This window comes from Pelecanus crispus, chromosome 1 (genome assembly GCF_030463565.1).
Source record: "Pelecanus crispus isolate bPelCri1 chromosome 1, bPelCri1.pri, whole genome shotgun sequence".
Classification (NCBI taxonomy): Eukaryota; Metazoa; Chordata; class Aves; order Pelecaniformes; family Pelecanidae; genus Pelecanus; species Pelecanus crispus.
The window spans coordinates 6,853,165-6,877,404 of record NC_134643.1 but is presented as its reverse complement, the minus strand read 5'-3'; the positions used below and the strand labels follow the sequence as shown (position 1 = coordinate 6,877,404).

At 43.0% G+C, this 24,240-nt stretch overlaps 1 protein-coding gene across 1 annotated transcript in view; it reads right to left on the bottom strand.

Annotated features, from left to right (window-relative positions):
* Positions 1 to 23,516, bottom strand: part of CELF2 (CUGBP Elav-like family member 2) — a 242,289-nt gene extending 218,773 nt beyond the window's left edge. Inside the window, exon 1 of the mRNA XM_075709724.1 lies at positions 23,443 to 23,516. Within this exon, the coding sequence (XP_075565839.1) occupies positions 23,443 to 23,516 (74 nt within the window). The remainder of the gene's footprint in view (positions 1 to 23,442) is intronic.
* Between the last annotated feature and the right edge of the window lie 724 nt (positions 23,517 to 24,240).

The window sequence follows — 24,240 nt, the reverse complement described above, 5'->3', positions numbered from 1 at the left end:
TCTACAAAACCAACTGCGATAACAAAGACTTGACATTTTGCAAAGAGAATATTTCCACTGGAAGTTTCCCAAACCACATAAATCTAAATCTCCATCCTTGCTTTCAGCAACTGATGAAGAGCTTCTGTGACAAGCCTGCATTTGGGGATGCTTCTTTTGCTTTCTCTGAGCCTACTGCTTTCTAGTTGGCTTGGAAGGATGTCGTGGTTTAACCCCAGCTGGCAACCAAGCACCACACAGCTGCTTGCTCACTCCCCCCACGGTGGAAGGGGAGAGAGAATCAGAAGAGTAAAAGTGAGAAAACTCATGGGCTGAGATAAAGACAGTTTAATAAGTAAAACAAAAGCCACGCACACAAGCAAAGCAAAACAAGGAATTCATTCACTGCTTCCCACCGGCAGGCAGGTGTTCGGCCATCTCCAGGAAAGCAGGGCTCCATCATGCGTAACGGTGACTTGGGAAGACAAACGCCATCATTCCAAACATCCCCCCCTTCCTTCTTCTTCCCCCAGCTTTATATGCTGAGCATGACGTCATACGGTGGGGGATACCCCTTGGGTCAGTTGGGGTCAGCTGTCCCAGCTGTGTCCCCTCCCAGCTCCTTGTGCCCCCAGCCTGCTCGCTGCTGGGGTGGGGTGAGAGGCAGAAAAGGCCTCGGCTCTGTGCAAGCACTGCTCAGCAGTAACTAAAATATCCCTGAATTATCAAGACTGTTTCCAGCACAAATCCAAAATACATCCCGATACTAGCTACCCATGAAGAAAACTAACTCTATCCCAGCCAAAACCAGCGCAATGGAGTTGCTGAAAGCAGCTCTAGGGCTAACCCTGGACAAATGGGTCATATGGGACCAGCCAATTAACGGGACATCTTTACTTAACTTGACTCAAATCGAGATGGACTACATAAAGACGAACCTGACAGAAAAATCTGGTCTCACATTGCGCAACACAAGGGTGTCCCACCAGGCCCTTCAAAACCAAAGGCTTATTCCTGAGTAAATACTTGACAAAACCAAGATTAATCAGCCCCACTCAGGCTTTTTAGAGAGTTTGATCCATGGATCTCCCAAGGATAAGAAAAAGCAGGACCTGAAAGGACAAAACTCCTCCAGGTGGCAACCATGAAAGAATCATTATCCTTGTTTAGTGCATTAATCCCACAAAAGAAGGTACTCACAAAGCTAGTTTTAGGCATAAGGATGCAGTGCCCTGGGTTCCCTGTACAGACCCCAGGCAAAAAACTCCTCAGACGGATGATGCAGAGCACCGACATTTGGCTCCAACAGGACAGCAATTTGGCTCCAACTGGAGCCTCTCATTCTCCAGTGATTATGGAGGAAGCCAAGAAGGATAATCCTCCTTGCAAATACCTCCAAAGGCTCCAGGCTGGGTTGAAAGGACAGTTGTATATTAGGATGAGAACATAGATTCAACTTCCCTGTATTTCAACATCAAATTCTTTAGTGGGACATTGACATACTTCATAAAAACGTTCAGAGCTCCTCAGAGAAAAACCGCTGTTAAAACTAAGCCATCATTACTTCCATAGAAAATGAATATAAGGCTTTTCAATATATTTCTGTGCTTGCAGAAATGGGTAGGGAGACTAAAATAATTGGCCTGATTTTCAGTGTCTAACTTTAGATACCCGAATTTGAAAATTTAGGTCATGTGACAATCTATACTATTTAAATCTCATATCCTGGATTACTGCAACATGAAGCCACCTTGTATTGTTCCTCTAGTTGCAATTTTAAAATGAAAACTGTTCAGGGTAAGAAGTAGATCTTCCCTGCATTAAAATGTACTCAAAACTACATCATCGTATTAGTCAGCAGTAAGAACTACAGCGACTTTAAGCTCTGTGCATTTTATTTTAAAGAATTAATCATTAAGAAAGGCCTCTGCATGCTGGAAATGCAGAACCTTTGCCAAGTTTATCAATACACAGAGGCAAAATTGCTGTCAACCTGACCTGCACAATTGCAAAGGGTTCATTATTCATGCTCATTCAATTTCTGGCTGTTCTGCTGAGACAAGGATGTTACTCAGTGCCAATTGAGATGGTGGTTTTGAGATGGACACTTTCCCACTATAAACTGGACCACATCCACTAGCTTATTTCATGCACTGAACAGCTGTTGCAAGAAAAAAAAAAGAATCCTGATCCAAGCCACTGTCCCAGAGGTAAAAGATCCTGTAAAGAGAAATGGTATTCAGATGCAATGTTTATAAAATTATGTTTCAATTTAAATGTTGGTTTGGGAATAGAGAAATACAGAGTCTCCTTTTAACCCTTTGCTTTCCAGCTTTGAAAATAGCCAAGCTAATACAACGTTGACCAAAAAAAACCCCCAAACAAACCTCAAACTGCCTTCTCATGCAGTTTACTATACAAAGTTTCAAGCAAAGGAGAGATTTTTCTGAATGTGTAACTAATACACGAGGGTAAAGAAGAAAAGGTTGTTAAGAACATCCCTTACATGTAGTGTGTTTGAGTGGTACTCTTAAAATGGCATTTATGGTGAACCGTAATATTTTAATAGGGTGTGCCGTTGTTATGTGAACATATCCCCAACTATTTTGTATTGATTACATAATAAAGATACGTGACAGATTCTTGCAAACATTTGCGTTCATTACTTTCCACCATTATTCAGGTCAAACATCTTTATCACTAAAGCTGTAGAATAAACCTTATTTATTTTGGTTCATCTGTTTGCTCCCTAGGGAGAAAACAGCACACACAATTAGAAATTTTAAAAAAACTATTTTGCTTGCACTTTCTATGCATATTTAGAGAACTTCCCAAGAATACAGCAGCCTGAAAATAGGAGAAATCACATTTCCTTTGAATTATTTATGTAGGTCTACTCCTTGAACATAAACATTTTCTTCCTCAGCCATTCTTATTTATATAACAGACCACCTGTTATATTACAGCAGCATCGCAATACTTTCCAGAAGTCCAGTAATGTCAGAGACACAGGAGTACAACAATCCACAGCTTGCCTATTTACCTTGATTTCAGAAAGCTAAGTACACATGGTGGCAGTGGAAAACAGCTGACGTGAGTATTGTCATACTTGAAAATGCCTGCCCCGTTGCGTACAGCCTTCTTACCGCTCTGGTTTTTATATGCTTAGCCGGTCACTCAGGTACAACTGCCGTGGTAACACTTGCTGTAGAATTACAGCTAAGGTTTTGTCCTTTTTTGTGGACTTCTAGGGTTAAAGAACACTTGAGCAGCTGAGCTGCAGGAGGACTTTCTTTGAAAATGTCTTAGGAAACTAGGACTTTCTGAAAGTAACTAGGACTTGGAAGCCACCAAGTGCCTTCTGAAGATGGAACTGGGTCTCCTACATGGTTTCTGAGCTCCAGGAAGCACAACCTTTATCTAACTGTGGTCACATATGGTTGTTGCTTTCTGTACTACTTTGCAAGGGAAAGCTATTCAAGAATGCTTTCATTATCGATGCAGCATATTGCATGCTGATATTAATGATGCCTTTACATCTGCAACACAAAATTAGGAGGTGCAGAGGGGTTTAGAAATGCTGTAGGATTTCATGTCACAGTATCAACCTAACACCACTGTGATTTCTGAACAGGCCAGTCACTCCCCATTTCCTTCATGGTGGCATCCAAAACTCATCTGAAAGGTTGCTAGCCGTTCTGAATTCAAAGACCCGCATGTGATGTACTTTTGAAATGGAGGGGGGAAAGAAAAAAAAAGACAAACCCAAAACACAAAAGACATTGCCTCCCCCAGCATCTGCCATTTTGTTTATCTGCCTATGCTTAAGCTCCTTGGCAGAAAGTATCTGCAAAATATGTGGCATATAACTAATGCTATCACAAACCAAACCAAAAATCCAAGTCCATTGAGGGGGCACAGAACCAAGAGACGGGGAACCAGGCATCTCATGGCCTCTGCCAGTGCCATCCAATGACTCTGGGCACAACTCCTGTAATTCAGGTGTGCTTCCATTTCAATTTTCACCTTCCAACCATTTTTCTCCTGTTGTTTAGAACATATGCTTGTAAGACAGGGACTTGGGTCTTTGTAGTGTGCTTAGACAGGGTGAAGAGAAAAAGGAGCCCATAGGCATCATGTGGATATCAACATTAAAAAAATTTAAGTCAGTTCAGTGCCTCCCAATATTCTAGTCCACCTTCTCTAAGTAGGGATAAACATCAGAAAAGTAAGAGAAAAACAAAACTACTGCTCTTGGTTGCTCTAAAGCAACCACTGAAGCCAAAACGAAGCATATAAGGACACTTCTGTAAGTTGTCCCTTCTTAGATTCTCAAAGTGACAGACATTATTAAGCCAGGGAAGAGAGAGAGAGAGAAGATAAGCTAGCACACCCCAGGAGCAATAGATACACAGGAACAGTTGAAATTTAGATGCTATTGGCAAGATTATCTTTAGGTCTCATGTACAGTCAGCTCAAAAGCAACGTATCTTCCGCAAATGTAAATATCCTCTTGCAATGCTATACTTGTTTAACTTCCACTGCTGTATATTAGTCATTTCCCACCTATTCCAATGACACAGTGCAGTTAACACCACTGCTGCATGAGAGAGGTTCTGCTTTCATACACGCAAATGAATTAAACTGGACGTAAGCAGGTTATGAAACAATGAGAGAGTTGCCAAGAATCGAAGAAAGGAGTGAATTTAACCATTATTAAAATGACAAAACTTGGGATCACCAACTGTAAACAATTTTCATCACCTAATTAAACAGCCCATTAGTGTTTTCAAAAGCAATGGCTGGCAGTGGCCACTCAGAAAAACTGTTGACTTTGCAATGGTTTGTGCTCCGAGTTAATGGAGTTGATTTCAAACAAGCACTTCCCCTATGCAATTCATTACAATCGCATCAAATCCTTTGTGTAACGCTGTTCACTCTGGAATCGAAACACGAGCCCATATTGCCCAGCACGCGGGGCAGAAGCCTGATGCTGTGCAGCACTAACCACCTTGGGCATGCACAGAGCAGAGGGAGGAGCTGAAAGCAAGGCACTGCTCTAAATTTGAACAACCTTGCTGGATTAGGATTACTTAATGTGCAGAGTAATTAAAAAAAAAAAAAATACCCAAAACAAAACAGGCTGGGGGTAGGAGCAGGGGCTGAGGAAGGGAAGAAATATGGAGCCAGCACTATGCATCTAATTTTGTTTTCATTCTTACATTCAGTTAAACCACACACCTGAAGTGACAAAGCAGAACCTAAAGTATGCATTATAAAGATGCACTGCCAATGAAAAATGAAAATCCCTAGAGAAAAGTTAATTTTATAAAGATTTTGATATATGCCCAGTCCCCACTGACAGGGCATTTTGCAGTTGCAGAACTCTCCTGTCCAAAGTTTCTCAGAGATCTCTAATCACCCATTGGCACCAGCTTCTAGTGAAGGGCTCGACCAAGACTCCCCAAGTATGTGTGCAACCCCAGTCATCGGCTGAAGTGATTTGCCAAATGCTTCAGAGTGATCTGCAGCAGAAAACTCAAACACTGTGATTCCCTTCTGCACCAGTACCCAAGCCAGGAAAGCTGAGCAGAGCAAGACCTGCCTGCAGCTTGAACAAGATACTGTAAAGGTTTCCCAGCTATCCATAGAAAACAAAAAAATTAAAGAGGGTGAAGATTTGTTGAACTGTTCTAAATTATTGCGAGTCATTGTTTAGAACATGCTCCTTTCTGTCTTTATCTCTCTTAAATAGAACTGTATCTGAAAATATATTTGTTTATGCAAATTGGACATCCTTCTCCTATTTGAATTAGCACCATAAGTACATTCTGTATCAGTGCAGACATACTCGATGTATTTAATGTCAACACTGCTAGCAACGATGGAGATTGGAAATATTGCTCTGCTTGTTGGCCATAGAATAAATTTGCCAAACAGAATCAGTGTAGCTCTAGAGTTTAAATTAATGCAAGCAACACTGTTATCAGTAGTCTTTAGCCTGCCACTCTTAGCTTCTAACAGAAACATTTAGGAATAGGAAGCATTACATCTGGCTACAGCTGCATATTACATGGTCCATTGAGACTTAGATGCTGATGGCTGAACTGAATAACAAACAGCTGGGTATAAATGCAAAGATCAGGGAATCATAAGAAAATGCTTGTATAGTATCTTTGAAGCCTCAAACACAATGATACTGTATTAGCACTATTAGCATTACAGAATAAAATAGCCTCAGGATCAGCATTCAACTCCTCAGCGTGGGGAACCAGCGACTTTAAGGCAGGTAGCAGCAGACTCTTTTCTGACTGCTATAATATTTATATTCAAACAATGTATTTTATTAAAAAGTTTCTTGTGAAACTAACATCAATCCTGTCTGCAGTGCCAGGTAAAAGTCAGCCTGCCTCAGGAGTTATGGGACATACTTCCTCTCCATCCTTGGGAACGTCTTGAAAATCTTCTCAAATTAACAAATGTGGTATTTTCAGTGCCATTGGAAATTTAAGACACAAAGATCTGAAATGAGACAAGCTTGATTCAATACAGGAACAAGCCAGTTTACTGAAAACTATGTTTCACTTCCCCATAGGAGTTGCCAAGAAGGAAAACCAAATAATGGTGTGGTGGTGTGGTGACAGTGATGGGTCTTCTCCGCTGTCCTTCAGGTGTTCACAGAAACACAAGCTCCTGTGCAATCCTTGCAATTCAGCAGCTTACACTGAATGAGGATCTTATTTTTAAGAAAAGGAACAAAATGAGCGTTATTCTATTAAATTTACTATACAGATTGCACGCTGCCAGGAGTGACACTGGACACAACTATCTGGCTTACAAAGCAACAGTACAGAAAGCATCAAAAGACCTCTCTAAGGCAACTGAAGAACAAAGGCAAAATAATCCGAGTGTGCCAGAAGAGAAGACCTAAAAATTGTCACTAATTGGCGTAAGGGAAGAAAAAATAGCTTGTAGTTCCTTTTATAAGAAGAATGTTTCTTCAGTAAGTGAATGTGAGTAGTCTGGACCTGTAAAACCTAGAAACCCATTTTCCTGCCTGGTTTGAACCCTTCATACCTACCTAACTGGACATCCTACAGTTCAAAGGACACTTTGTTAACTCTTGTCCACCTACACCAGAATTAGCAGGGAGGGGGATGCCTGGGAAAGGGGATAAGTATGCAAGCTGAATGAATATAGGTATATAACAAGAAAAATGAAGAGCAGCTCTCCTTGTAGCCTACTCAATACAGTATGTCTCCCCCTGTATTGAAGGTCTTCAAATCTATTGAACATTCCCATCTCAGGAAGACAGCCACTCACATTTTTGAAGTAGCTTAGAGGCCAAAGAGATGTCCCCAAAGACATCCTGAAGGCCTGAGGAGACATAGTTTTGGTTCACCGACAAGGCTGAACAGGCTTGAGACTGCTTCTTGGATTCCAGTGGAGAAAAAAATAATCAGGAGGATGGTGGAGACGATTTGTTGAGCAAATGCAACGCTGGGTGGTGTTGCAAGCAGAAAAAGAAAATACAATTCCAGCCTGCCAGAGTTAACAGATGAGGAAGAAAAAAAAGAAAAAATGGTTCTTGAAAGGAAAACAGTTAGCTATATATCCATGTTATAGTTCTTGAGCCTCAGGAGCTGACAGAAAGGTGTAAGGTGACACGGCATAGAAGAACACCACGCATAAGCAGCAAGCAGAATCACAGAACCTTGCACCTTGATGGAAATTCATCATAAAAATAAAATCAAAGGTGGGTTATTTTCACTAGCTGGCATACCACTGCCCTTTTATCTGTCTGGGTCTTGATACTATTACGTAAGAAGAAACTCCTATCACGATGCTAAGACTAAAGTGGGTTTAACTTCAGCAAAGAAAGTTGCTTCAATTTCTCTACTGAAAACACAGCCTCTGCCAATGTTGAAGATAGCTCTGAGAATTCCGGAGCATTAAAGAGGCTAATGTACTTGAGCTTTGTTCTAATTACTTTTCTTAATAAGTTTTGCTGGACCACTAAGAATAGATGCTGTCCTGGGAACTCCAGCACTCAATCACCACAGTGTTCCTGTGCATAACGTGCAGCAATCAGGCAGCAGAACTTAGAGGTAGAATTGCCAACTTGGGCAGCAACTGCATAAAGCACATGGATCTAATTGCCCTTATTGTCACCTGGCTGTAATATGAAGTTGCCCAGAGCCCTTTCCGCAGCAAGCTAGATGGCCATAAACAGATATGTAATAAGACTCACATTATTTCATCCAAATGATTTTTAAAATTGCTTTTTGGAAAAAAACTGTGAACCTACGAAGAGCATCCAAACTATCACTTTCTTTAGAAGAAGAAAAAAACAGACTAAAAGGAAGGCAGTGGACACAAACTAATTTCAGTCCAGACTATTTGTGCTACTAGCAATAAATCCATTGACCTACATGAATGTGCTTATTAATTGCTCACAGATGTACAGGCATTCAGGACCATCCCTTACTTATTTATTAGCATTCATGTGATCATTCAACACCTCTACCCACACTTCTCAGTGCAGTAAATCACAGAACCAATAACTGCATGTGACTTTCTCATCAAATGCAGCTATTGCCCTGGGATCATCCCTACAGGGTCAAATTCCACTTTCAGAGAGGATTCAAATGCCCCACTTATTTGGGGGGGGGGGGGTGGGGGGGTGGATGGACGGACACAGACAGACCCCAAACCACTGAAAAGTAAAGCTCATGAGAGGAAAAAGAACATAGGGGTATTATGAACAGGTGATTGATATACTTTGATTCTATGAATTTCTACTCCAGAAAGCATATTATAGAAGTTCAGGATTACCTGTCTCCACCTAGAAGTTTTTATCTAAGTTTCCAGAGCTTGTTTTACACAATTGGGAAGTCCAGGTTACCTATCTCCTTTCTACTTCTGGCTCTTCAGCTACCAGAATGGAAGACGGTAACACTTTGATGTGGGGAAGAGGTGCTTTAGTTAGATGTGTGGAGTTTTAGCTGCAACACTCAAAGTCCTTGGTGTCCAGGAGAACATAAACCAGCACTTCCAGTACTACTGCTTTCCTCCTGAAAAACATGGCTGTTCCACATCATGATATGGTAGGAAGTTTGGCTTACTCTTTCAATTAGCGGCTGAGGGAACTGGGGTTGTTCAGTCTGGAGAAGAGGAGGCTGAGGGGAGACCTTATCGCTCTCTACAACTACCTGAAAGGAGGTTGTAGTGAGGTGGGTGTTGGGCTCTTCTGCCAAGTAGTTAGCGATAGGACAAGAGGGAATGGGCTCAAGCTGCACCAGGGGATGTTTAGGTTGGATATTAGGAAGAATTTCTTCACGGAAAGGGTGGTCAAGCATTGGAACAGGCTGCCCAGAGAGGTGGCGGAGTCACTGTCCCTGGAAGCATTCAAAAAACAGGTAGATGTGGCACTTTGGGACATGGTTTAGTCTAGTCTACCCTTGATTGGATTAGTGTGGACTTGGTAATGGTTGGACCGGATGATCTTAAAGGTCTTTTCCAACCTAAACAATTCTATGATTCTATAAGTTTCCACACCCATGTTATGACCTGTCTGATAAATATTTGATGTAACCATGAATCGTGAATAAAATCTCAAATCCATAAAGTTAATATTATAAATAAGCAAACTGAGTAATTACTCTGCCTTTATTTATATTGATGTCAGTTAAAATTTTAGTTCAACTAATTTCAATGGCAAACTACTGGAAATAACAGCGCTAGCTTGATCTTCAAAAGGTCATAATTTTCAGTGAAAAACGCTCTAACACAGGCTAACGGTGTTGGTTTCCTGTCTCTGAAAGCTACAGTACCGGGCCTTATAGTTTGATTTTTATAAGCCTTATAATGAGGGTGGAGAGGATACATTCCATTCTTCAGCTGCATTTTTGTTCCACAAAGACTGCAATTTTCAGTCTCTTGAAAATGTAATTATAGATAATGTTTGCATCAGTGGCAAGAACACAATGAGCACATGGGGCATGAAAACTCCACTCAAATCACATCCTCTTAGGTTACGAAGCTTGTCTTCTGCCAAGAGTGGAGGCATTTCAACAAGCTAATGCTCAATATGAAAAGGACTGTGGTTTATACTAACCCGTATGTACATTCTGCTTTTACTTTTCCCATTATTCTACTCTTTGCATAGGGAACCTACATAAACCAGAACAAAGATTAATTGGCATTACTTTGAAAATCTGATGCCTATAAAAAATTTAAAATACATTAACTAAAAATATAGAGGTATATCAGTAGACCTTGTTCCAATTTACTTTTTGCAGTTGCAAAAGTAAATCAAGATCAAACCAAAAAGATAGCAAGTGAAAAGGTATCAGTGTTGCAAGAGGGGAAGTCACTTTGAGATAAACTAACCAGGTTCAGGTTAGAAGCGAGACTGAAGACTGCTTCCAAGCTAACATGACCAGGAATTTCAGGAAGAGAAATCAAGCATTTGATTTGGTCAGAAGATCCACCCAGAGTAAATTATTTTAGGGTAAAATGAAATTTATGTATCCGATACTAAAAAAAGAAATCTGTATCAGAGGAGTTCTGCATCACATAAACTAAGCGTATCCTAAGTAAAAACTATTTGTGCTTCTATAGTCAGTGTAACTACTTGTCCGCCTCAGTAGTAAACCAGAATCAGCCTGAGGCATAAGTGATCTTGATGCTGCTTTGGTGCTACTTCCAACATATCCATCCCTTAGAGTGCATTGAGCTCCTTGACTAAGAAAATTAACTTGCTTTCTCAAGAAAACAGTTTTACACACAGAAAGAAGAGGACACATATTTGCACATCAGAACAAAGAACCTACACATGGTATCCCAAAATCTCACAGGCAATCAGGTGTGAGGGGCAAGCAGACCCAGAGCTTGATGCCACAAAGTATTCCCCAACCAGCACAAAGGGGCGAGAATGGAGGATGGTTAGCAAGCAGAAGAGAACCTCGTCTCACTAAAGACCACAATTTAACTGCAAGTCTTTTGATGCCATTAAACTTACTGCCACAACAGATCAAGACCTTTTTTTTTAAAAGGAAAAAGAAAAGATGATAAATTAATACCTTAAAACCCTGAAGGCAAATCAGGATAACCCCAAAACATATTGTTATCAACCATAACTTTCTCTCCGTTTCATAGAGCGTTGTGAGTCTTAGTGCTAGGAGCCAGCACTTGCACTAATTGGGAATCCTAGCATGCAGCTACCAAAATACTTGTCTACCAGCAACCCCGGGGAGAAGCACACAGTTGTGTTTCATAAGCAAAGAAAAGAATCAGACTTAAGCTCTTGTCACACTGAATATGTCCAATCAACATAAATTCTTTGTCTTTATTTGTTCGCAGTGCGTTTGGATCACAGATACAGAGTACTTTGAAATCAAAGGGAGTCTGCCCATCAACTCAATAAGCCTTGGACTCAGTCCTTAATTTATTCATAAAAAACAGTCTTTCTGGAATCTGAATCTCTGAGCCGATTCTAAACCACTCATATCAGTTGAGTTTTACCACCGGTTTCACTGTATATAAAGTCAAGTGCTTAATGAAAGGGCCATAATCTACTGAAGCCTACATATGCGTTCCTGCTGCATCATCTAACTTGCAGCTGTATATATTTAGTGTATAGGGGAATACCATTCCCTTCAATGATAAAACTTTCACCTAAACACCTCAACATTGAAGCAACTGCTCACACAAGGTCTGTCAAAGCTATAATTTAGGATAATTGCTTAAAATTTGATTAAATTTAAGTCCTATTCAGTTTAACCAGGTCTTCTTTCAACGCTCAATATTCCTGGCTGAAACTCCCAGCTTATCATATGGAATTAACAGATGCCCTTGAGAAAGGCATATTACATAGATCCACAGTGATTTGGATTTGGTAAGTAGGGCAACTTGTGGTTGTGGAAAAAAAAAAAAAAACCCACATGATAGTATCATATTTGGTTCACAACTTTTGTACAAGACTGTTTAAAAAACAGAGCGGAGAGAACCTAGTAAGACATCCACTACAAAAAAATGCAAGGAAACCTACTATATTTTTCCAACCTAAACAATTCTATGATTTTATGATTCTATATTTTGTCAAGCAATATTTTTATTGGACAACAGATCCCCAGAAAACCTAGAAAATCACAGGCAGCGCCGATAATTCCAGTATGCTGGGTCAGTGAGCACAGACCAAAAAGGATGGTCATACCTGCAGGGACTTTCAAGACATGAGCCACTAGCTGGATAGCAAGAATATAAAACCATTAAGCAGTTCAGATCTAAATTCTGGATGGTTCTCCAAGTTCAACAGGTTTCTCTTACTTATCCTATCAAAGAAGGAGGAAAATAAAGTACATGTTTTGGAGATATTTATAGGAACTTCTTCCACCAGAGAAGCTGGGTAGGAATCACAGAGGTGTTTGTTTGAATACTGAATGGGTGATGAGGGATAGCAGAGCAGGGTAGTTCTTACTTCGCAAGGTAGGAAAGGGGGGAAGGCTTCTTGCAGGCATGCAACGGGGAGCAGAGCATGCTCAAGGCTCCCAGCATTTTAAACAGATATAAGCAGGGCAAATTGCATATGTCAAGGACAGAGAAATATGTGACATGAAATGGTAAGAGACTGGAAAGAGTTTTAGCTATGTTGATGGATTTTTAAAGTGCTAGATGCTAAGCTTCTTCACTGATTAAAAAAAAAAAAAGTTTTTCCAGCTAGATCTATCAGGTTTTTCATTATTTACAGCATATTATGGGATTGGATAAAAGGGCTTTGTTTGCTGGTTCTTGGCAATTTGATTATTTGCTGTTAAATATTTACAGATTTTTTTTTGCCCAAAGAGTTCTGGGGAAAGAGAGGGAGGTTGATTTATTTCCTTCTAAGTTTCCATGAAGCCTTCCAGGTTCACGTTCAGAAATTATCAGCAGCAATTTTGCATTTTCTGGGATTTGAGGCTTTGCTGAGCTTAAAAATAAAATCTTTGTTCCTGTTAACACAAATGATGCTCCTCTTTTTAAATACAACATTAATTTTAAATTATTATTTTCTCTGCTAAGTAATCCTGAATTTGCATCTTTTATGAAAATCTGCCTAAATACATACCTTCCTCCCCCCATTTTCTGCTGCACATGTCCCTTCCACAATATTCATCTTACCGGGGGGCCTGGAATCTCTCAACTCCAAATTCATTCTGTATGTGTGGCTTCAAACCAAACAGGAAAATCAGAGACCCGGCTGGCTGAAGTCAGCAGCAGTCCTCTCCATTTCCTTTCCCACTTGAGTAGAAATGGAGAGCCTAGGGAATCTGAGACCTTCAAATCCTCTGAAGGCCAGCAAAGTAAAGAAGTCTTAGTATCCCCTGATGTGGAGGTGAGGTCAGAGGGAGCAAAGAGGCACAGAAACAGCCAAAAAGTCTCTGGCTCCTGCAGAGCTTCCAGGTAGCAATATGGGCATCTTAGCAAGCTGAAAATTGTTCCATTCTGAATCCCGGCATGTATCTCTTGCTATGAGTAGCCTGCTGTTCCTCAACAAAGACACACAGGCAAAAAGGATGCTGCTGCAGGACCTCTTCCCAAATCCGATAAACTCTACATGCAGGGGGAAGAAGTAGTGACCTAAAGGAGCCTGGAATAATACTCTCAAAACACCGGGATCAGTCAGTGCTGTTGAAGACTGCTTGGGCCAAACTAAGCCTTGTGAGCAATATTTCTAGCTGGAAAACAGATCTCACTCCTCTGTGAATTACTGCGTGTTTGTTCCATAGGACACTGAAGAGTTGCTTCTGTCTCACTTTGCAATGACAGCTAGGAAGCCTGCATCAACATCTGTAGGGCCACGTTGTAATGCCCATTGCAAAAAAAAAAGCTCAAAAATACACATAATCTGCCCCTAAGTCATTATGCTCTACAATACATAATTAAGCATACAAAGCTTCATTCCATTCCAGTGAAATACCCGAGGAACAGCACAGACATGAGCATGGTAAGAAGAAGATATTAGAACTCTGAGGTTTTCCTATTCTACACAGCCTTGTCTTGAAGATAAATAAACATGGTCTAGCAAGCGAGATACGAGGCTACACTTAGGCAATAACGAAATCAGGAAAACACAATTGCTTTAAAAAAATCTGTAATATAGCGTTGACTTTCTTTCACTGTATTTGAGCACTGTTATGAAGCTGCTGCATTTACTCTTTTCTCCACAGACAGCAAACCAACTTAAAAGGAAAAGTTGTACTCTGTCTTCTGCAGCCAAATGATAGAGATGTATGTCGGTGAAAGCTGAGAGCCCTCAGGCGTGGAGATGAATCCTCCTCTCTGGCAAAGGGGAAAAGGTTTGCCAAGAACAACAGAAACCCTCTGCCCCAACCTGAGATGTGTGAACATCCCTCAAAAGATTACCCACCCAATTAAAATCAACTTATCTTCCACTCCATCATCAAGATAGCAACTCACTCTGTTAGCAAGGTAGAATAGTATCTGAAAAAGTTAGTTGCCTCATGTTTCCATGTTGAAGTTCATTCTGAAAGGAGCGATGGGAAAAAGATTGCAAAAACCATTTATACGATTACGATTCATGGTTCGGAGCTGGACAGCCTGGCATGGGACACCAAGCCCAGCATTATGCATTCCTCATTCAAGCCAAGCTCCTGTAAACCCATTGGAAGTTTGGCTTGAACATGGATTGCAGGCTATAGTCTGTAATAAAATATCAGATAATAGTGCTTTATGTGTCTGAAACAGTCTCTTTTTCTAAGCATTGGTTTACTTGTTGTCTATTTTTCCACATCCTGAAAAATTAAATGCTAATTTTACTTCTTCCTCCTCCCCCCTGGTCCCCTCCCACTCAATACTGATTTCCAGAAGGAGGTAGCAACTATGAACCTGCCAGAGAAAGCCAGTGCTCACCTTGCAATCCTAAAATTTCAGTGCTTCAAGGAAGAAGGTGCATTACATAGGTCAGTTTAGGACAAGGAGAATGACTTTTGCAATTTTTTCCCTGGAGACATCATCTTGACCTGTGGCTATCCCTTAATTAGGCATTTACGGTTTTGCAGTAAAATCTCTGCAACAGCCCCCAATCAGGATATTTTCAAGAACCAATTTTAAAGACTAAATTCATACCTAAAGTAATAGTCACTGTAATATCGTGCATTTTTTTTGTTTTTGAACAGCAGGGGGTAAAAGAGAATATCTTGGAAGAAAAAATTAAACTGAAATAAAAAAAATTTGAAAGTTAATTTACTGACTAATGAAATGATCAACTTTTCTTTATGTTTATACAGAAACACTGCAGATAAAATGATAGATTTTTATCCCCTCCAAAGGCATGACAAGGGGATTAAGTTTACTAAAACGCGTGGTGAAATCAAGCAAAACCACAGCCATCTAACTTGTAATTTCTACAGCATTTTGTATGAAAATCAGGTACAGAATAGGGTTTTCTTTAAGTGATAGCCACTGGGCATGGAGTGTGTTTGACAACATTTCAGACTCCTAATGCTTGTTCTACAATCCATCAGTGGTAAAATATTTAAAAAAAAAAAAAAAAAAAAAGAAGCAGCATTTATTGATAAAGGGCATAGCCAGATGTCTCTTTCACTAGCAATGAATTGCAGGCAAAGGCTGACAGATCCAAGCAATTGAATGAGCCAGGGGGGAAAAAAAAAAAAAAAAAAAAAAAAAAAAGAGAAGGAGGGAACAGATCACTTGATTTTGTAGATTTTCAAATACAGTTATCCTCTGCCAGAAGTTAATAACTTTCAATTACCTGGGTCTGTTTCAGGCAAATGAAGTGCACTCATCTCACACCAGGCCAGGCACCGCCAGTGCCACCAGCCCAAGTGCCACTGAGGTCTGGAGTCAATGACACAACAAGTGGTGGGTCAAGCAAGCTGTGGATCTTTTTTTTTTTTTCCCCTCCTCTCTGAGCAATTTAGTGGTGCAAAGCTGTCGAGAAGCAAGAAATGGGAAGAGCACGTGTATATTAAACAAGACGACAGCGTCATGCCTTTGGATTAAGAGGATGAAGGCTCTTCATTATTTTTTCAGGGTTATGAAACAGAAGATAGCTCTTGTCAGCTGTGACTTGCAATCAGACTGGAACTGCTTCAAAGGATATATGATGTAGGAACAGAACACAAGAAAAAGCACAGCACAGCCTGAGACAGAAAGGGTCATAGCTGGTTCAAAAGGAACTGCCTGTCCTCCCATCGTGGGGATACCCCGCCACACACAGCCTAAAGGGTGTGTGCACCTGGGCATCTATCTCTTACCCATACAGCAACTCCACTGCTGTCTAGGGCTGCGTTTCAGTGGAAAGAAACTGAAAAAGGTGTAAATTAGCGTTTCAATGAATTACCACCACTGCTGGGAGACAGTCAGCGTTAGGCCTTTCTGTCAGGACTACGTTTACTTTATGATGCTAACCCACACAGAAAAAGGAAAAAAATATTACAAAACAAACCCCCAAAACCAACCCAAAAAATCAGTAGATCACTAACGCCATTTTCATTAAAGATCGATGGCTACATCTCTGAAATAACCGTGGACTTAAACTTTAAAACCCCGCAGTAAGATCCACAGAACAACTGAAGAAATTAACAGGGATGTAAGAATCATAAAACAAAACACTCAGTTGCTGTTTTCCTGGCAAACCCGAAGTGGCTCAACTCACATAGGCTGATAGGGAAAGACAGGACACAGGACAGACATTTCCTACGTATTCCTTCGAGGAGGATGAGCGCATGCCAGGTGGCAGCAGGGAGTGGGGCGAACTGGGCACAGCCGGACACGATGGCATCCCTTCCAGGCCGCCCTGGGCACGGCCGGACACCATGGCATCCCTTCCAGGCCGCCCTGGGCACGGCCGGACACCATGGCATCCCTTCCAGGCCGCCCTGGGCACGGCCGGACACCATGGCATCCCTTCCAGGCCGCCCTGGGCACGGCCGGACACCATGGCATCCCTTCCAGGCCGCCCTGGGCACGGCCGGACACCATGGCATCCCTTCCAGGCCGCCCTGGGCACGGCCGGACACCATGGCATCCCTTCCAGGCCGCCCTGGGCACAGCCGGACACAACTGCCTCCTTCCAGGCTGCCCTGGGCACAGCCAGACACGATGGCATCCCTTCCAGGCCGCCCTGGGCACGGCCGGACACGATGGCATCCCTTCCAGGCCGCCCTGGGCACGGTCGGACACCATGGCATCCCTTCCAGGCCGCCCTGGGCACGGCCGGACACGATGGCATCCCTCCCAGCGCAACCCAAGGCAGCACGGCTGGTGCATTTACGGGCACAGTCAAAGTCTCTCCCTGGTCCTAAGCCATAAGCTCTGTCCCTCAGGTCGGACAACATGCTGCCCCGATAGTAAGCAATGGGTAAAGTCGCAAAATAACGCTCAGGAGGCCAACACGGAGTCCTTCCCGCTGCTCTTACACCAACACCAGTGTTTCTTTTGGAGCACTGCCTTTGAACTTGGCTTCAAGTGTTGCCACCATTTGAGACAGGCAAGGGCAGCCAGGCAAGGGAGAAGCTGTCCCAGGGCAGAGAGCACACTCAAGATACTCAGTTTTCTTCAGCTGCGTTGTAAGAGGCAAGAGAACATAGATGTTCTCCTCAATACAAGCAGTTTTTTACATTTGTGTGAACCCGCGGGGCGGGGAGGGGGGAAATCACCAAACAGGCACTATTGGTACAGTAGGCAACTCCTGTGTGAATTGGCTCATTTAGGCATTCATTTAAATACAGTAATTAAGATTTAACACAAACCAGAAGCTGCTTTCAGATGTCATTTTGAAGGCCAGATGATCTCCTCTTTATTAATATTATAATTTTAAACTATTGTCAGCTGATTTTTCAAGGATCAAGCTGTGAGAAAAGAGAATACACTGTTGAAGTGTGTCCTATTTACGTAACACAGTCTCAATGAAAATGAGAGATTGATTATAAATCTGCGATACAGAGGATGGATAAACTGCACAACTAGATCTCAGGGTGCTTTATCTGGACGATAGGAGAGAATTTATAGCTTCAGCATCTGCCATTCACCTTTTCTATTTAACACCATATGGAAGAACACAACAGCGTTTAAGGCAACATATTTCTGAAAACCTTTATGAGAAAGCCAGCAGCTTACTGCAAATGAAAAATGAAATCCTGGAGGGAACACAAGCGCTTCTCTTCCTTTCCATAGGCATGCAGAACGCAGGAATGCGGGGGAAAGCAATTAAAGTATGATGATTCTAAAGGGGAATAATTATTTCACAATTACTTGAGAACATTACATTTATTGCTCTAATTAGTTTTTATTTTCCAAATAGGCATTCTCGTTCCTGCATTTTTCTTGCACCTATGAAGGTTTTTCCTGTTTTCCCACTTCTTCGCTAAGGAAAGCTCAGCCTCGCTCTCTACGTGTATTCTCTATTTTGTGACTTTAGCCTCTGGTTAACCTTGCCCTGCCATCAGTTTGTTTTAATCAAAGGAAACCATGTCAGGAGATGCAATATACTTTGCAATTATATGAACACACAAGAAATAATCCACTATAGGAAACACAGATTGTAGAAATGAGAGAAAAAAAAATGAAAAAAAAAAAAAAATCACCTCTCCGCTTTAGAAGGAAAGAGGTTTTTATATGCTTAAACTATAAGACAATGATTTTTCTCTAGAGCATTGTCTTGCCAAAGTGTATTCCTTGCATTCCAGCAGCTTTTACAAACAAAAGATTTTGCACACCTTTCCCCTATATTGGTTGGGTCAAATATTTTTATATTAATCTATGAATTAATTATGAAATTTGAATAGTCCAAATGCTCATATCAAACGTCCTAAAATGCCAATGAAATATTTAGAGTTATGAAAGTTTTTAAAGCAATCATAACTGATGATTAATTTGGATGATGAACACATGTGGGGGAGGCTTCAAAACTTGTGAGATCATATCATAGGAAGTGGAAGATATATTTAAACATTAATGTGCTGAGAGTTATCATAGGTTAAATGCTGAATGGGGTTCTAGGCAGCTACTAGAAAAGATGATGGGGAGAAGGATACCATGGACTTGTAATTACTTAATCGACATCCAAAGCTTCATTTGCCTTTCTGGAGCTCTTTGTCAACAGTCAAGGATTTTCTTCTTCTTTTGCTTTGCTTTCCCTCAGTAGTGGCCCAAGGAATCTGTCATGCAAGTAACTTAAGTAAAAAGTCATAATACTTAAAATAAAGCTATTACTAAAGCAAACTTAGAATGAAATGCCAGTATAAGGATGATGCTATGGACTTAAACAGCTGATACCCAGCTATCCATCTTTAGGTAGCAATTAATGGTTTGATATTCTACTTATAAAAAAAAACCATAGTTGAAAAATTATTTTTGACAGTATGTTGAGTTTTCCCTGCAGTGAAGTTAAAAAAAAAAACCAAACACTTTAATTTTATTACCTCCAGTTTATGCTGGAAAAAGTCTTGCTTTGCAGGTTTAGTGCAGAAAGGGAATTTTTCTGGTTTTTAAGCCTGTGAATGATGATATCCCTTATTTATTAAACATTTAAAACAAACAAACAGTACTGAATATTGATCTTCACTGCCTTTTTAATCAGCATATTGCACATATATCTGATTTTGACTCATCTTGGATAAAAAGAGGCAGGAATTCAAAGACTAAATACTTCTACGCATAACCGCCACGGAACCCATGCAGTTGCATGTGGACTGCTTTAACCATCATGTGATTGACATTATACCCAGCTATCAAAAATGAACGTCAAAGCGGAGTTTGTCTCAGTAACAACAAACACTATTACTCATTTACATGAAAGGTAATCCCAGGCAGTGGAATGTGTATCATGGAACAGAAAATCTTTGGTGGTATTGCAGAAATCAACGTGGGGGGTTACTACGATGAGTATTTAATCCTCAAAGCAACCACTTTACAATCATCCAGTTGGCATGTACATGTAAGTCAGTGAAATTACTAAGCAAATTACATTGACCTCACATTTTATAACTGCACTTAGTAACCATTAACCCTCTCCTACCCTGCCCAAATATACACACGTATTTCCACCTATATCTTTTCTTCAGAACTGCTTCTTCCACGCAGTTAACACACAGAGGCTACAAATAACATCGGTCAAACAATTTCTGATCCTTTAACTAGAGCACTAACCAAGCGGTCTCTTTGCAAGCATTTATGATGGCTGGAGCACCCAACTCGCCATCTGCCCTCAAAACCAAAAGTTCATACATCTTAACGCTTCACATCCTAGAAGGTCTATTCTCCAATGCCATTTCATTAATGAATTTTTATTAGCAAAATTGCCATTCAATTACTAGCCAGGTACACTGATGCCATGCATACAGTTTAATTATACTAAGTAGTCATGCTCAATGTATCTGATGTTCTATTTTACTTATGTTCAGCTAGATAACAACAGCAGCAAAATTTGGAAGGAAGCAACATTTAAGAGCAATTAACGGTCTCACAGAAGTAAGAGCGTTTTAACTTTGACAATTATCAAGCTAGCAGTTAACTTTCACAATAGGTATGGACTGAAAATTATTCCTTGAAAATTCTCCTTCTGTTGCTTGTTGAAAAAAAAAAAAAAAAAAAAGATGGTACTGAAAAGAATTCCTTTTACAAAGAACTTTTACATGTGCAAACAACGGGAAGCATAAGTGATACTGTATGGTCATGATTTCCTAAAACATCTGATATGCCACTGGCATTAAAAAAAATTTTAAAAAATCTAGTTCTGCAAATTTTCACTGTGCAAGAGAAGAGTTTTACATACATCTTGCTAATTGCCTCACTCCAAAATAGGAAATTCCTTTCTGCTAAAGACTGAACTAAGCGCTACTCAATGGCTAGACCAGATGGCGAGGTTAAAAGTTTTGTGCAGCACTGTAACTTGGAGCATGCTCCGCGCTGCTCTGTGCCACCCCACCGAACGCTGCTGGCGTCTCGCTGCGCGTCTGGGGCGGGCCAGCTAAGGGGCAAGGGGCATACATGCCCGTGACCCCTTACGCATAATCAAACTGCATTCTCGTCAGCACTGATTAGTCCAGAGAGTTGGGGACTTGCAAATAACGGTATGTCACCACTTGGCTAGAAGGACAAAATAAAGATGTTTTAAATAGTGAATTAGAAAGTTTTAGAAAGGCAGTGTAGCAAAGCTTCCACAGACAGCATTTAGTTTCAAGATTTTTTTTTTTTAATGAATAGAAGCTCCCTTAGTTAATAGCAATTTACCCTCGATATTAATTTGTATGCATGACACATGATCCCTTGAAATCATACATCTTCACAATTACCGAGTTCCGCAGCAAAGCGAAGCTTGGTAACACAAGGAAGCACATTACAACACTACCACCGAGGATGCAGGAGGTAAAGTTTTATTTTTGTCCTTCAAGAGATTACAAAGTACCCTTCTCCCAAATATATGAAGAACCAGCACCAAATCCTACAAGGATGCGTGTTTAAGGATTTCATTATTAAACTTCTGTATTTAGAGATCCACTTAGAAGCTGACATACCTCTACGGTAATTTTTGTTTCTTTGGACACACATGAAGATCTGCATCTGATGAACACTCACGGTGTTTCAAGCTGTGTTAAAACACATGATGGATGCTTCCCAGAGAACAGGAGCGTAAAGACAGCGATGCAGGAGGAAGAGCTTGACATGGTACTCCTCCCTTAAGGGGCAAGTTGGAGATAAAGTTATATAAGCCTAAGTGACTACAGGGCATCATCAGCCACAGTGACTAGTGCCTTTGAGCTTGGAGATGTTTGTTAGCAGTATCTTTTCTGACTGCCTGGAAGAACAGCGGGTAGAAAAGTCTAATCAAAGCTGAGACGATGAAAACAAGGGAAAGCTCGGCTGTGGCAAGTCCCAACAGAGGGCTGCAAAGCAAGCGACGCAAACGTTCGGCTGCAACTTTGTACCCTAATAGTCAAACCTATGCAATTTTTATGCAAAAGGCGAGAAATACCGCGCCTTTTCCAAAACCGACCGATGCCAATAAAAACACCGATCCTACAATGGGAAAAACAAAACACAGCAGAGAACTCGTTTGAATTTAAGATCATGAAACGGAGACAACGGGCAGCTTTTACACAATCACTTTCCTGTCCTCCAAAGACTGTAAAAAATGGTGTAACTCACCCGCACCGAGTAGGTTCTCCCCCTGCCTCTTTCCCCTCTTCCACACACTTATTAAACCTCAGCTGCCACAACTGCCCACCACTGAGTATCTCCACGCAGAACACTGCTGGCGCAAGAGAAAGCACTCCACCTTAGGAGAAAGTTTGGTTGCCAGTAAAGAAGGTAATAAAAGTCTGAATAGTCTCAGATGGGGGCATAGTATGCAACCTGATTTGTGCAAATCACAGGTGACAGTCTCTGCTGCACACACGGCTTTATTTACACTTGTAACTTAAGCGCTGCCTCAACCGGAATAGCTCCAGTACAGACTCAATGCCAAAGCCTCTCACTTCATTCTAATGTAACTCAAACCACATTTGTCACCCTGATGAAAGAAGAAAAAGCAACAAAATAAAAGGCATTTTGGATACCGTAAAACCACAGCTCAGTCCTCAGCCTTCCTATCTTTCAGCAAGCGACTCCTTCCTCATTTCTAGCTTTTCTTTTTGCATATAAGGCTTAGGTTACCTGAAAATCCCTGTCAATTGGCAATGCCCAAGAGGATGATAATAGAAACTTTCGGATCGAGATTAATGGAGCCGAGGCAGGCTAGGGGAATAGTTCTCTTTCTGAAATTCCAGCATTCGGTGCCTTCCGATAAATCTTATCCCCAGTTCAACTGTATGTAAAACAACCACCCTCACCCTAATTAACACTCTCCATACCAGGCAGCTGTTGGGAACAAGATTAAAAACAAAAAAAAAATAAAATCCCTGCTTTCTGCCTGCTCTCACTCCCGGCGGATGCTCAGCATTTCATTGGAATTTGACAACCGATGAAGCTTTCGCAAGGGGATTTTTCTTGTGCCGGGGGGCCGGCGGGGGCAGCGCGGGGGGGGTCCGGGCTGGCTGCGGGGGGCCAGGGGCGCGGGGGGGGAATTCCCGCGGGGCGCGGGGGGAGCGCGCTCCCTTCCGCGTGACCGCTGCGCGCTGCTGCGCGCTGCGCCAGGGCACACAGCCCCCCCGCCCCGCCGCCCCCCGCCCGCCTCTGCCGGCATGCCGGAACGCCAGCCACCCGCTGCCGCCCTGCGGGGGGGGAGCGGCACGGAGACCACCGAGTGACTTGGGAAGGGGGTGGGAAAAAAGGGAAAAAGGGGGGGGGGGGGGGGGGACGGACACCCCCTTCTCCTCCCGCGGAGGCGCGGACGGGGCGGCAGGGACCCGGCCGAAGCCCCGCGCCCGGCGGCGGGGGGGTACCGGGGGGTACCGGGAAGGGGAGGGGGTGCCCGGCGGCAGCCCCGCCGCCACTTACATTCTGTCAGAGACCAGCAAGCGGCCGTCGACCATCATCTCCGGAAGGAAATCCAGCTTGAACGAAGAAGTCATGCTGGGCGCCGGGGGCCCGCGGCGGGCTGGAGGGAGGATGCGGCGCGGCGCGGCGGATCCCACAACTGCGCCGGGCGGCGGAGAGGCAGGCACAGGTGCGGAGGCCTCCCCGCGGCAGCCGCCAGCCCCGGGCACTTGTCACATTTCTCTCCCCCTCTTGCTTTTTTCCGCCAATCCCCTCCGAAATCGACTGCTGAGGCAACCGTCGGTGGAGCGCCAGGTGCTGAGCGGGGAGGCGGAGCCATCTCCCCGCTGCGGCTCCCCGTTAACCCCTGCGCCCCCGGCGGGGCCCGCCGCCCCGGGAGAGGCCCAGCCCCGCCGGCGGGGGGCGGGGGCCGCGCCGCCCGGGCTCCCTGCGCCGGGGGGGGCCGCGGCATGGCCCGGCCCGCGGGCAGCGCCCGGCCGAACTTTGAGGAGGGCGGGAGGAAGGCGAGAGCCCGCCGAGCCCCCCCCCCGCCTCAGCAGCGCTCCCCTGCCCCGCGCTGCCGCCCGGGCTGCGCACCCGCCGCCAAGGGGGGGAACCCCCCAGCCAAGGGGGAACCCCCGCCAAGGGGGGACCTCGCCGTCAAGGGGGGGGGGGGGCCGCCGCCAAGGGGGGACCCCGCCGCCAAGGGGGGACCTCGCCGCCAAGGGGGGGCACCTCGCCCCGCCGCCAAGGGGGGTCCTCGCCCCGCCGAGCCAGCGGCCGCCGGCGGAGCCCCCCCGCATTTCCCCCGGCACACGC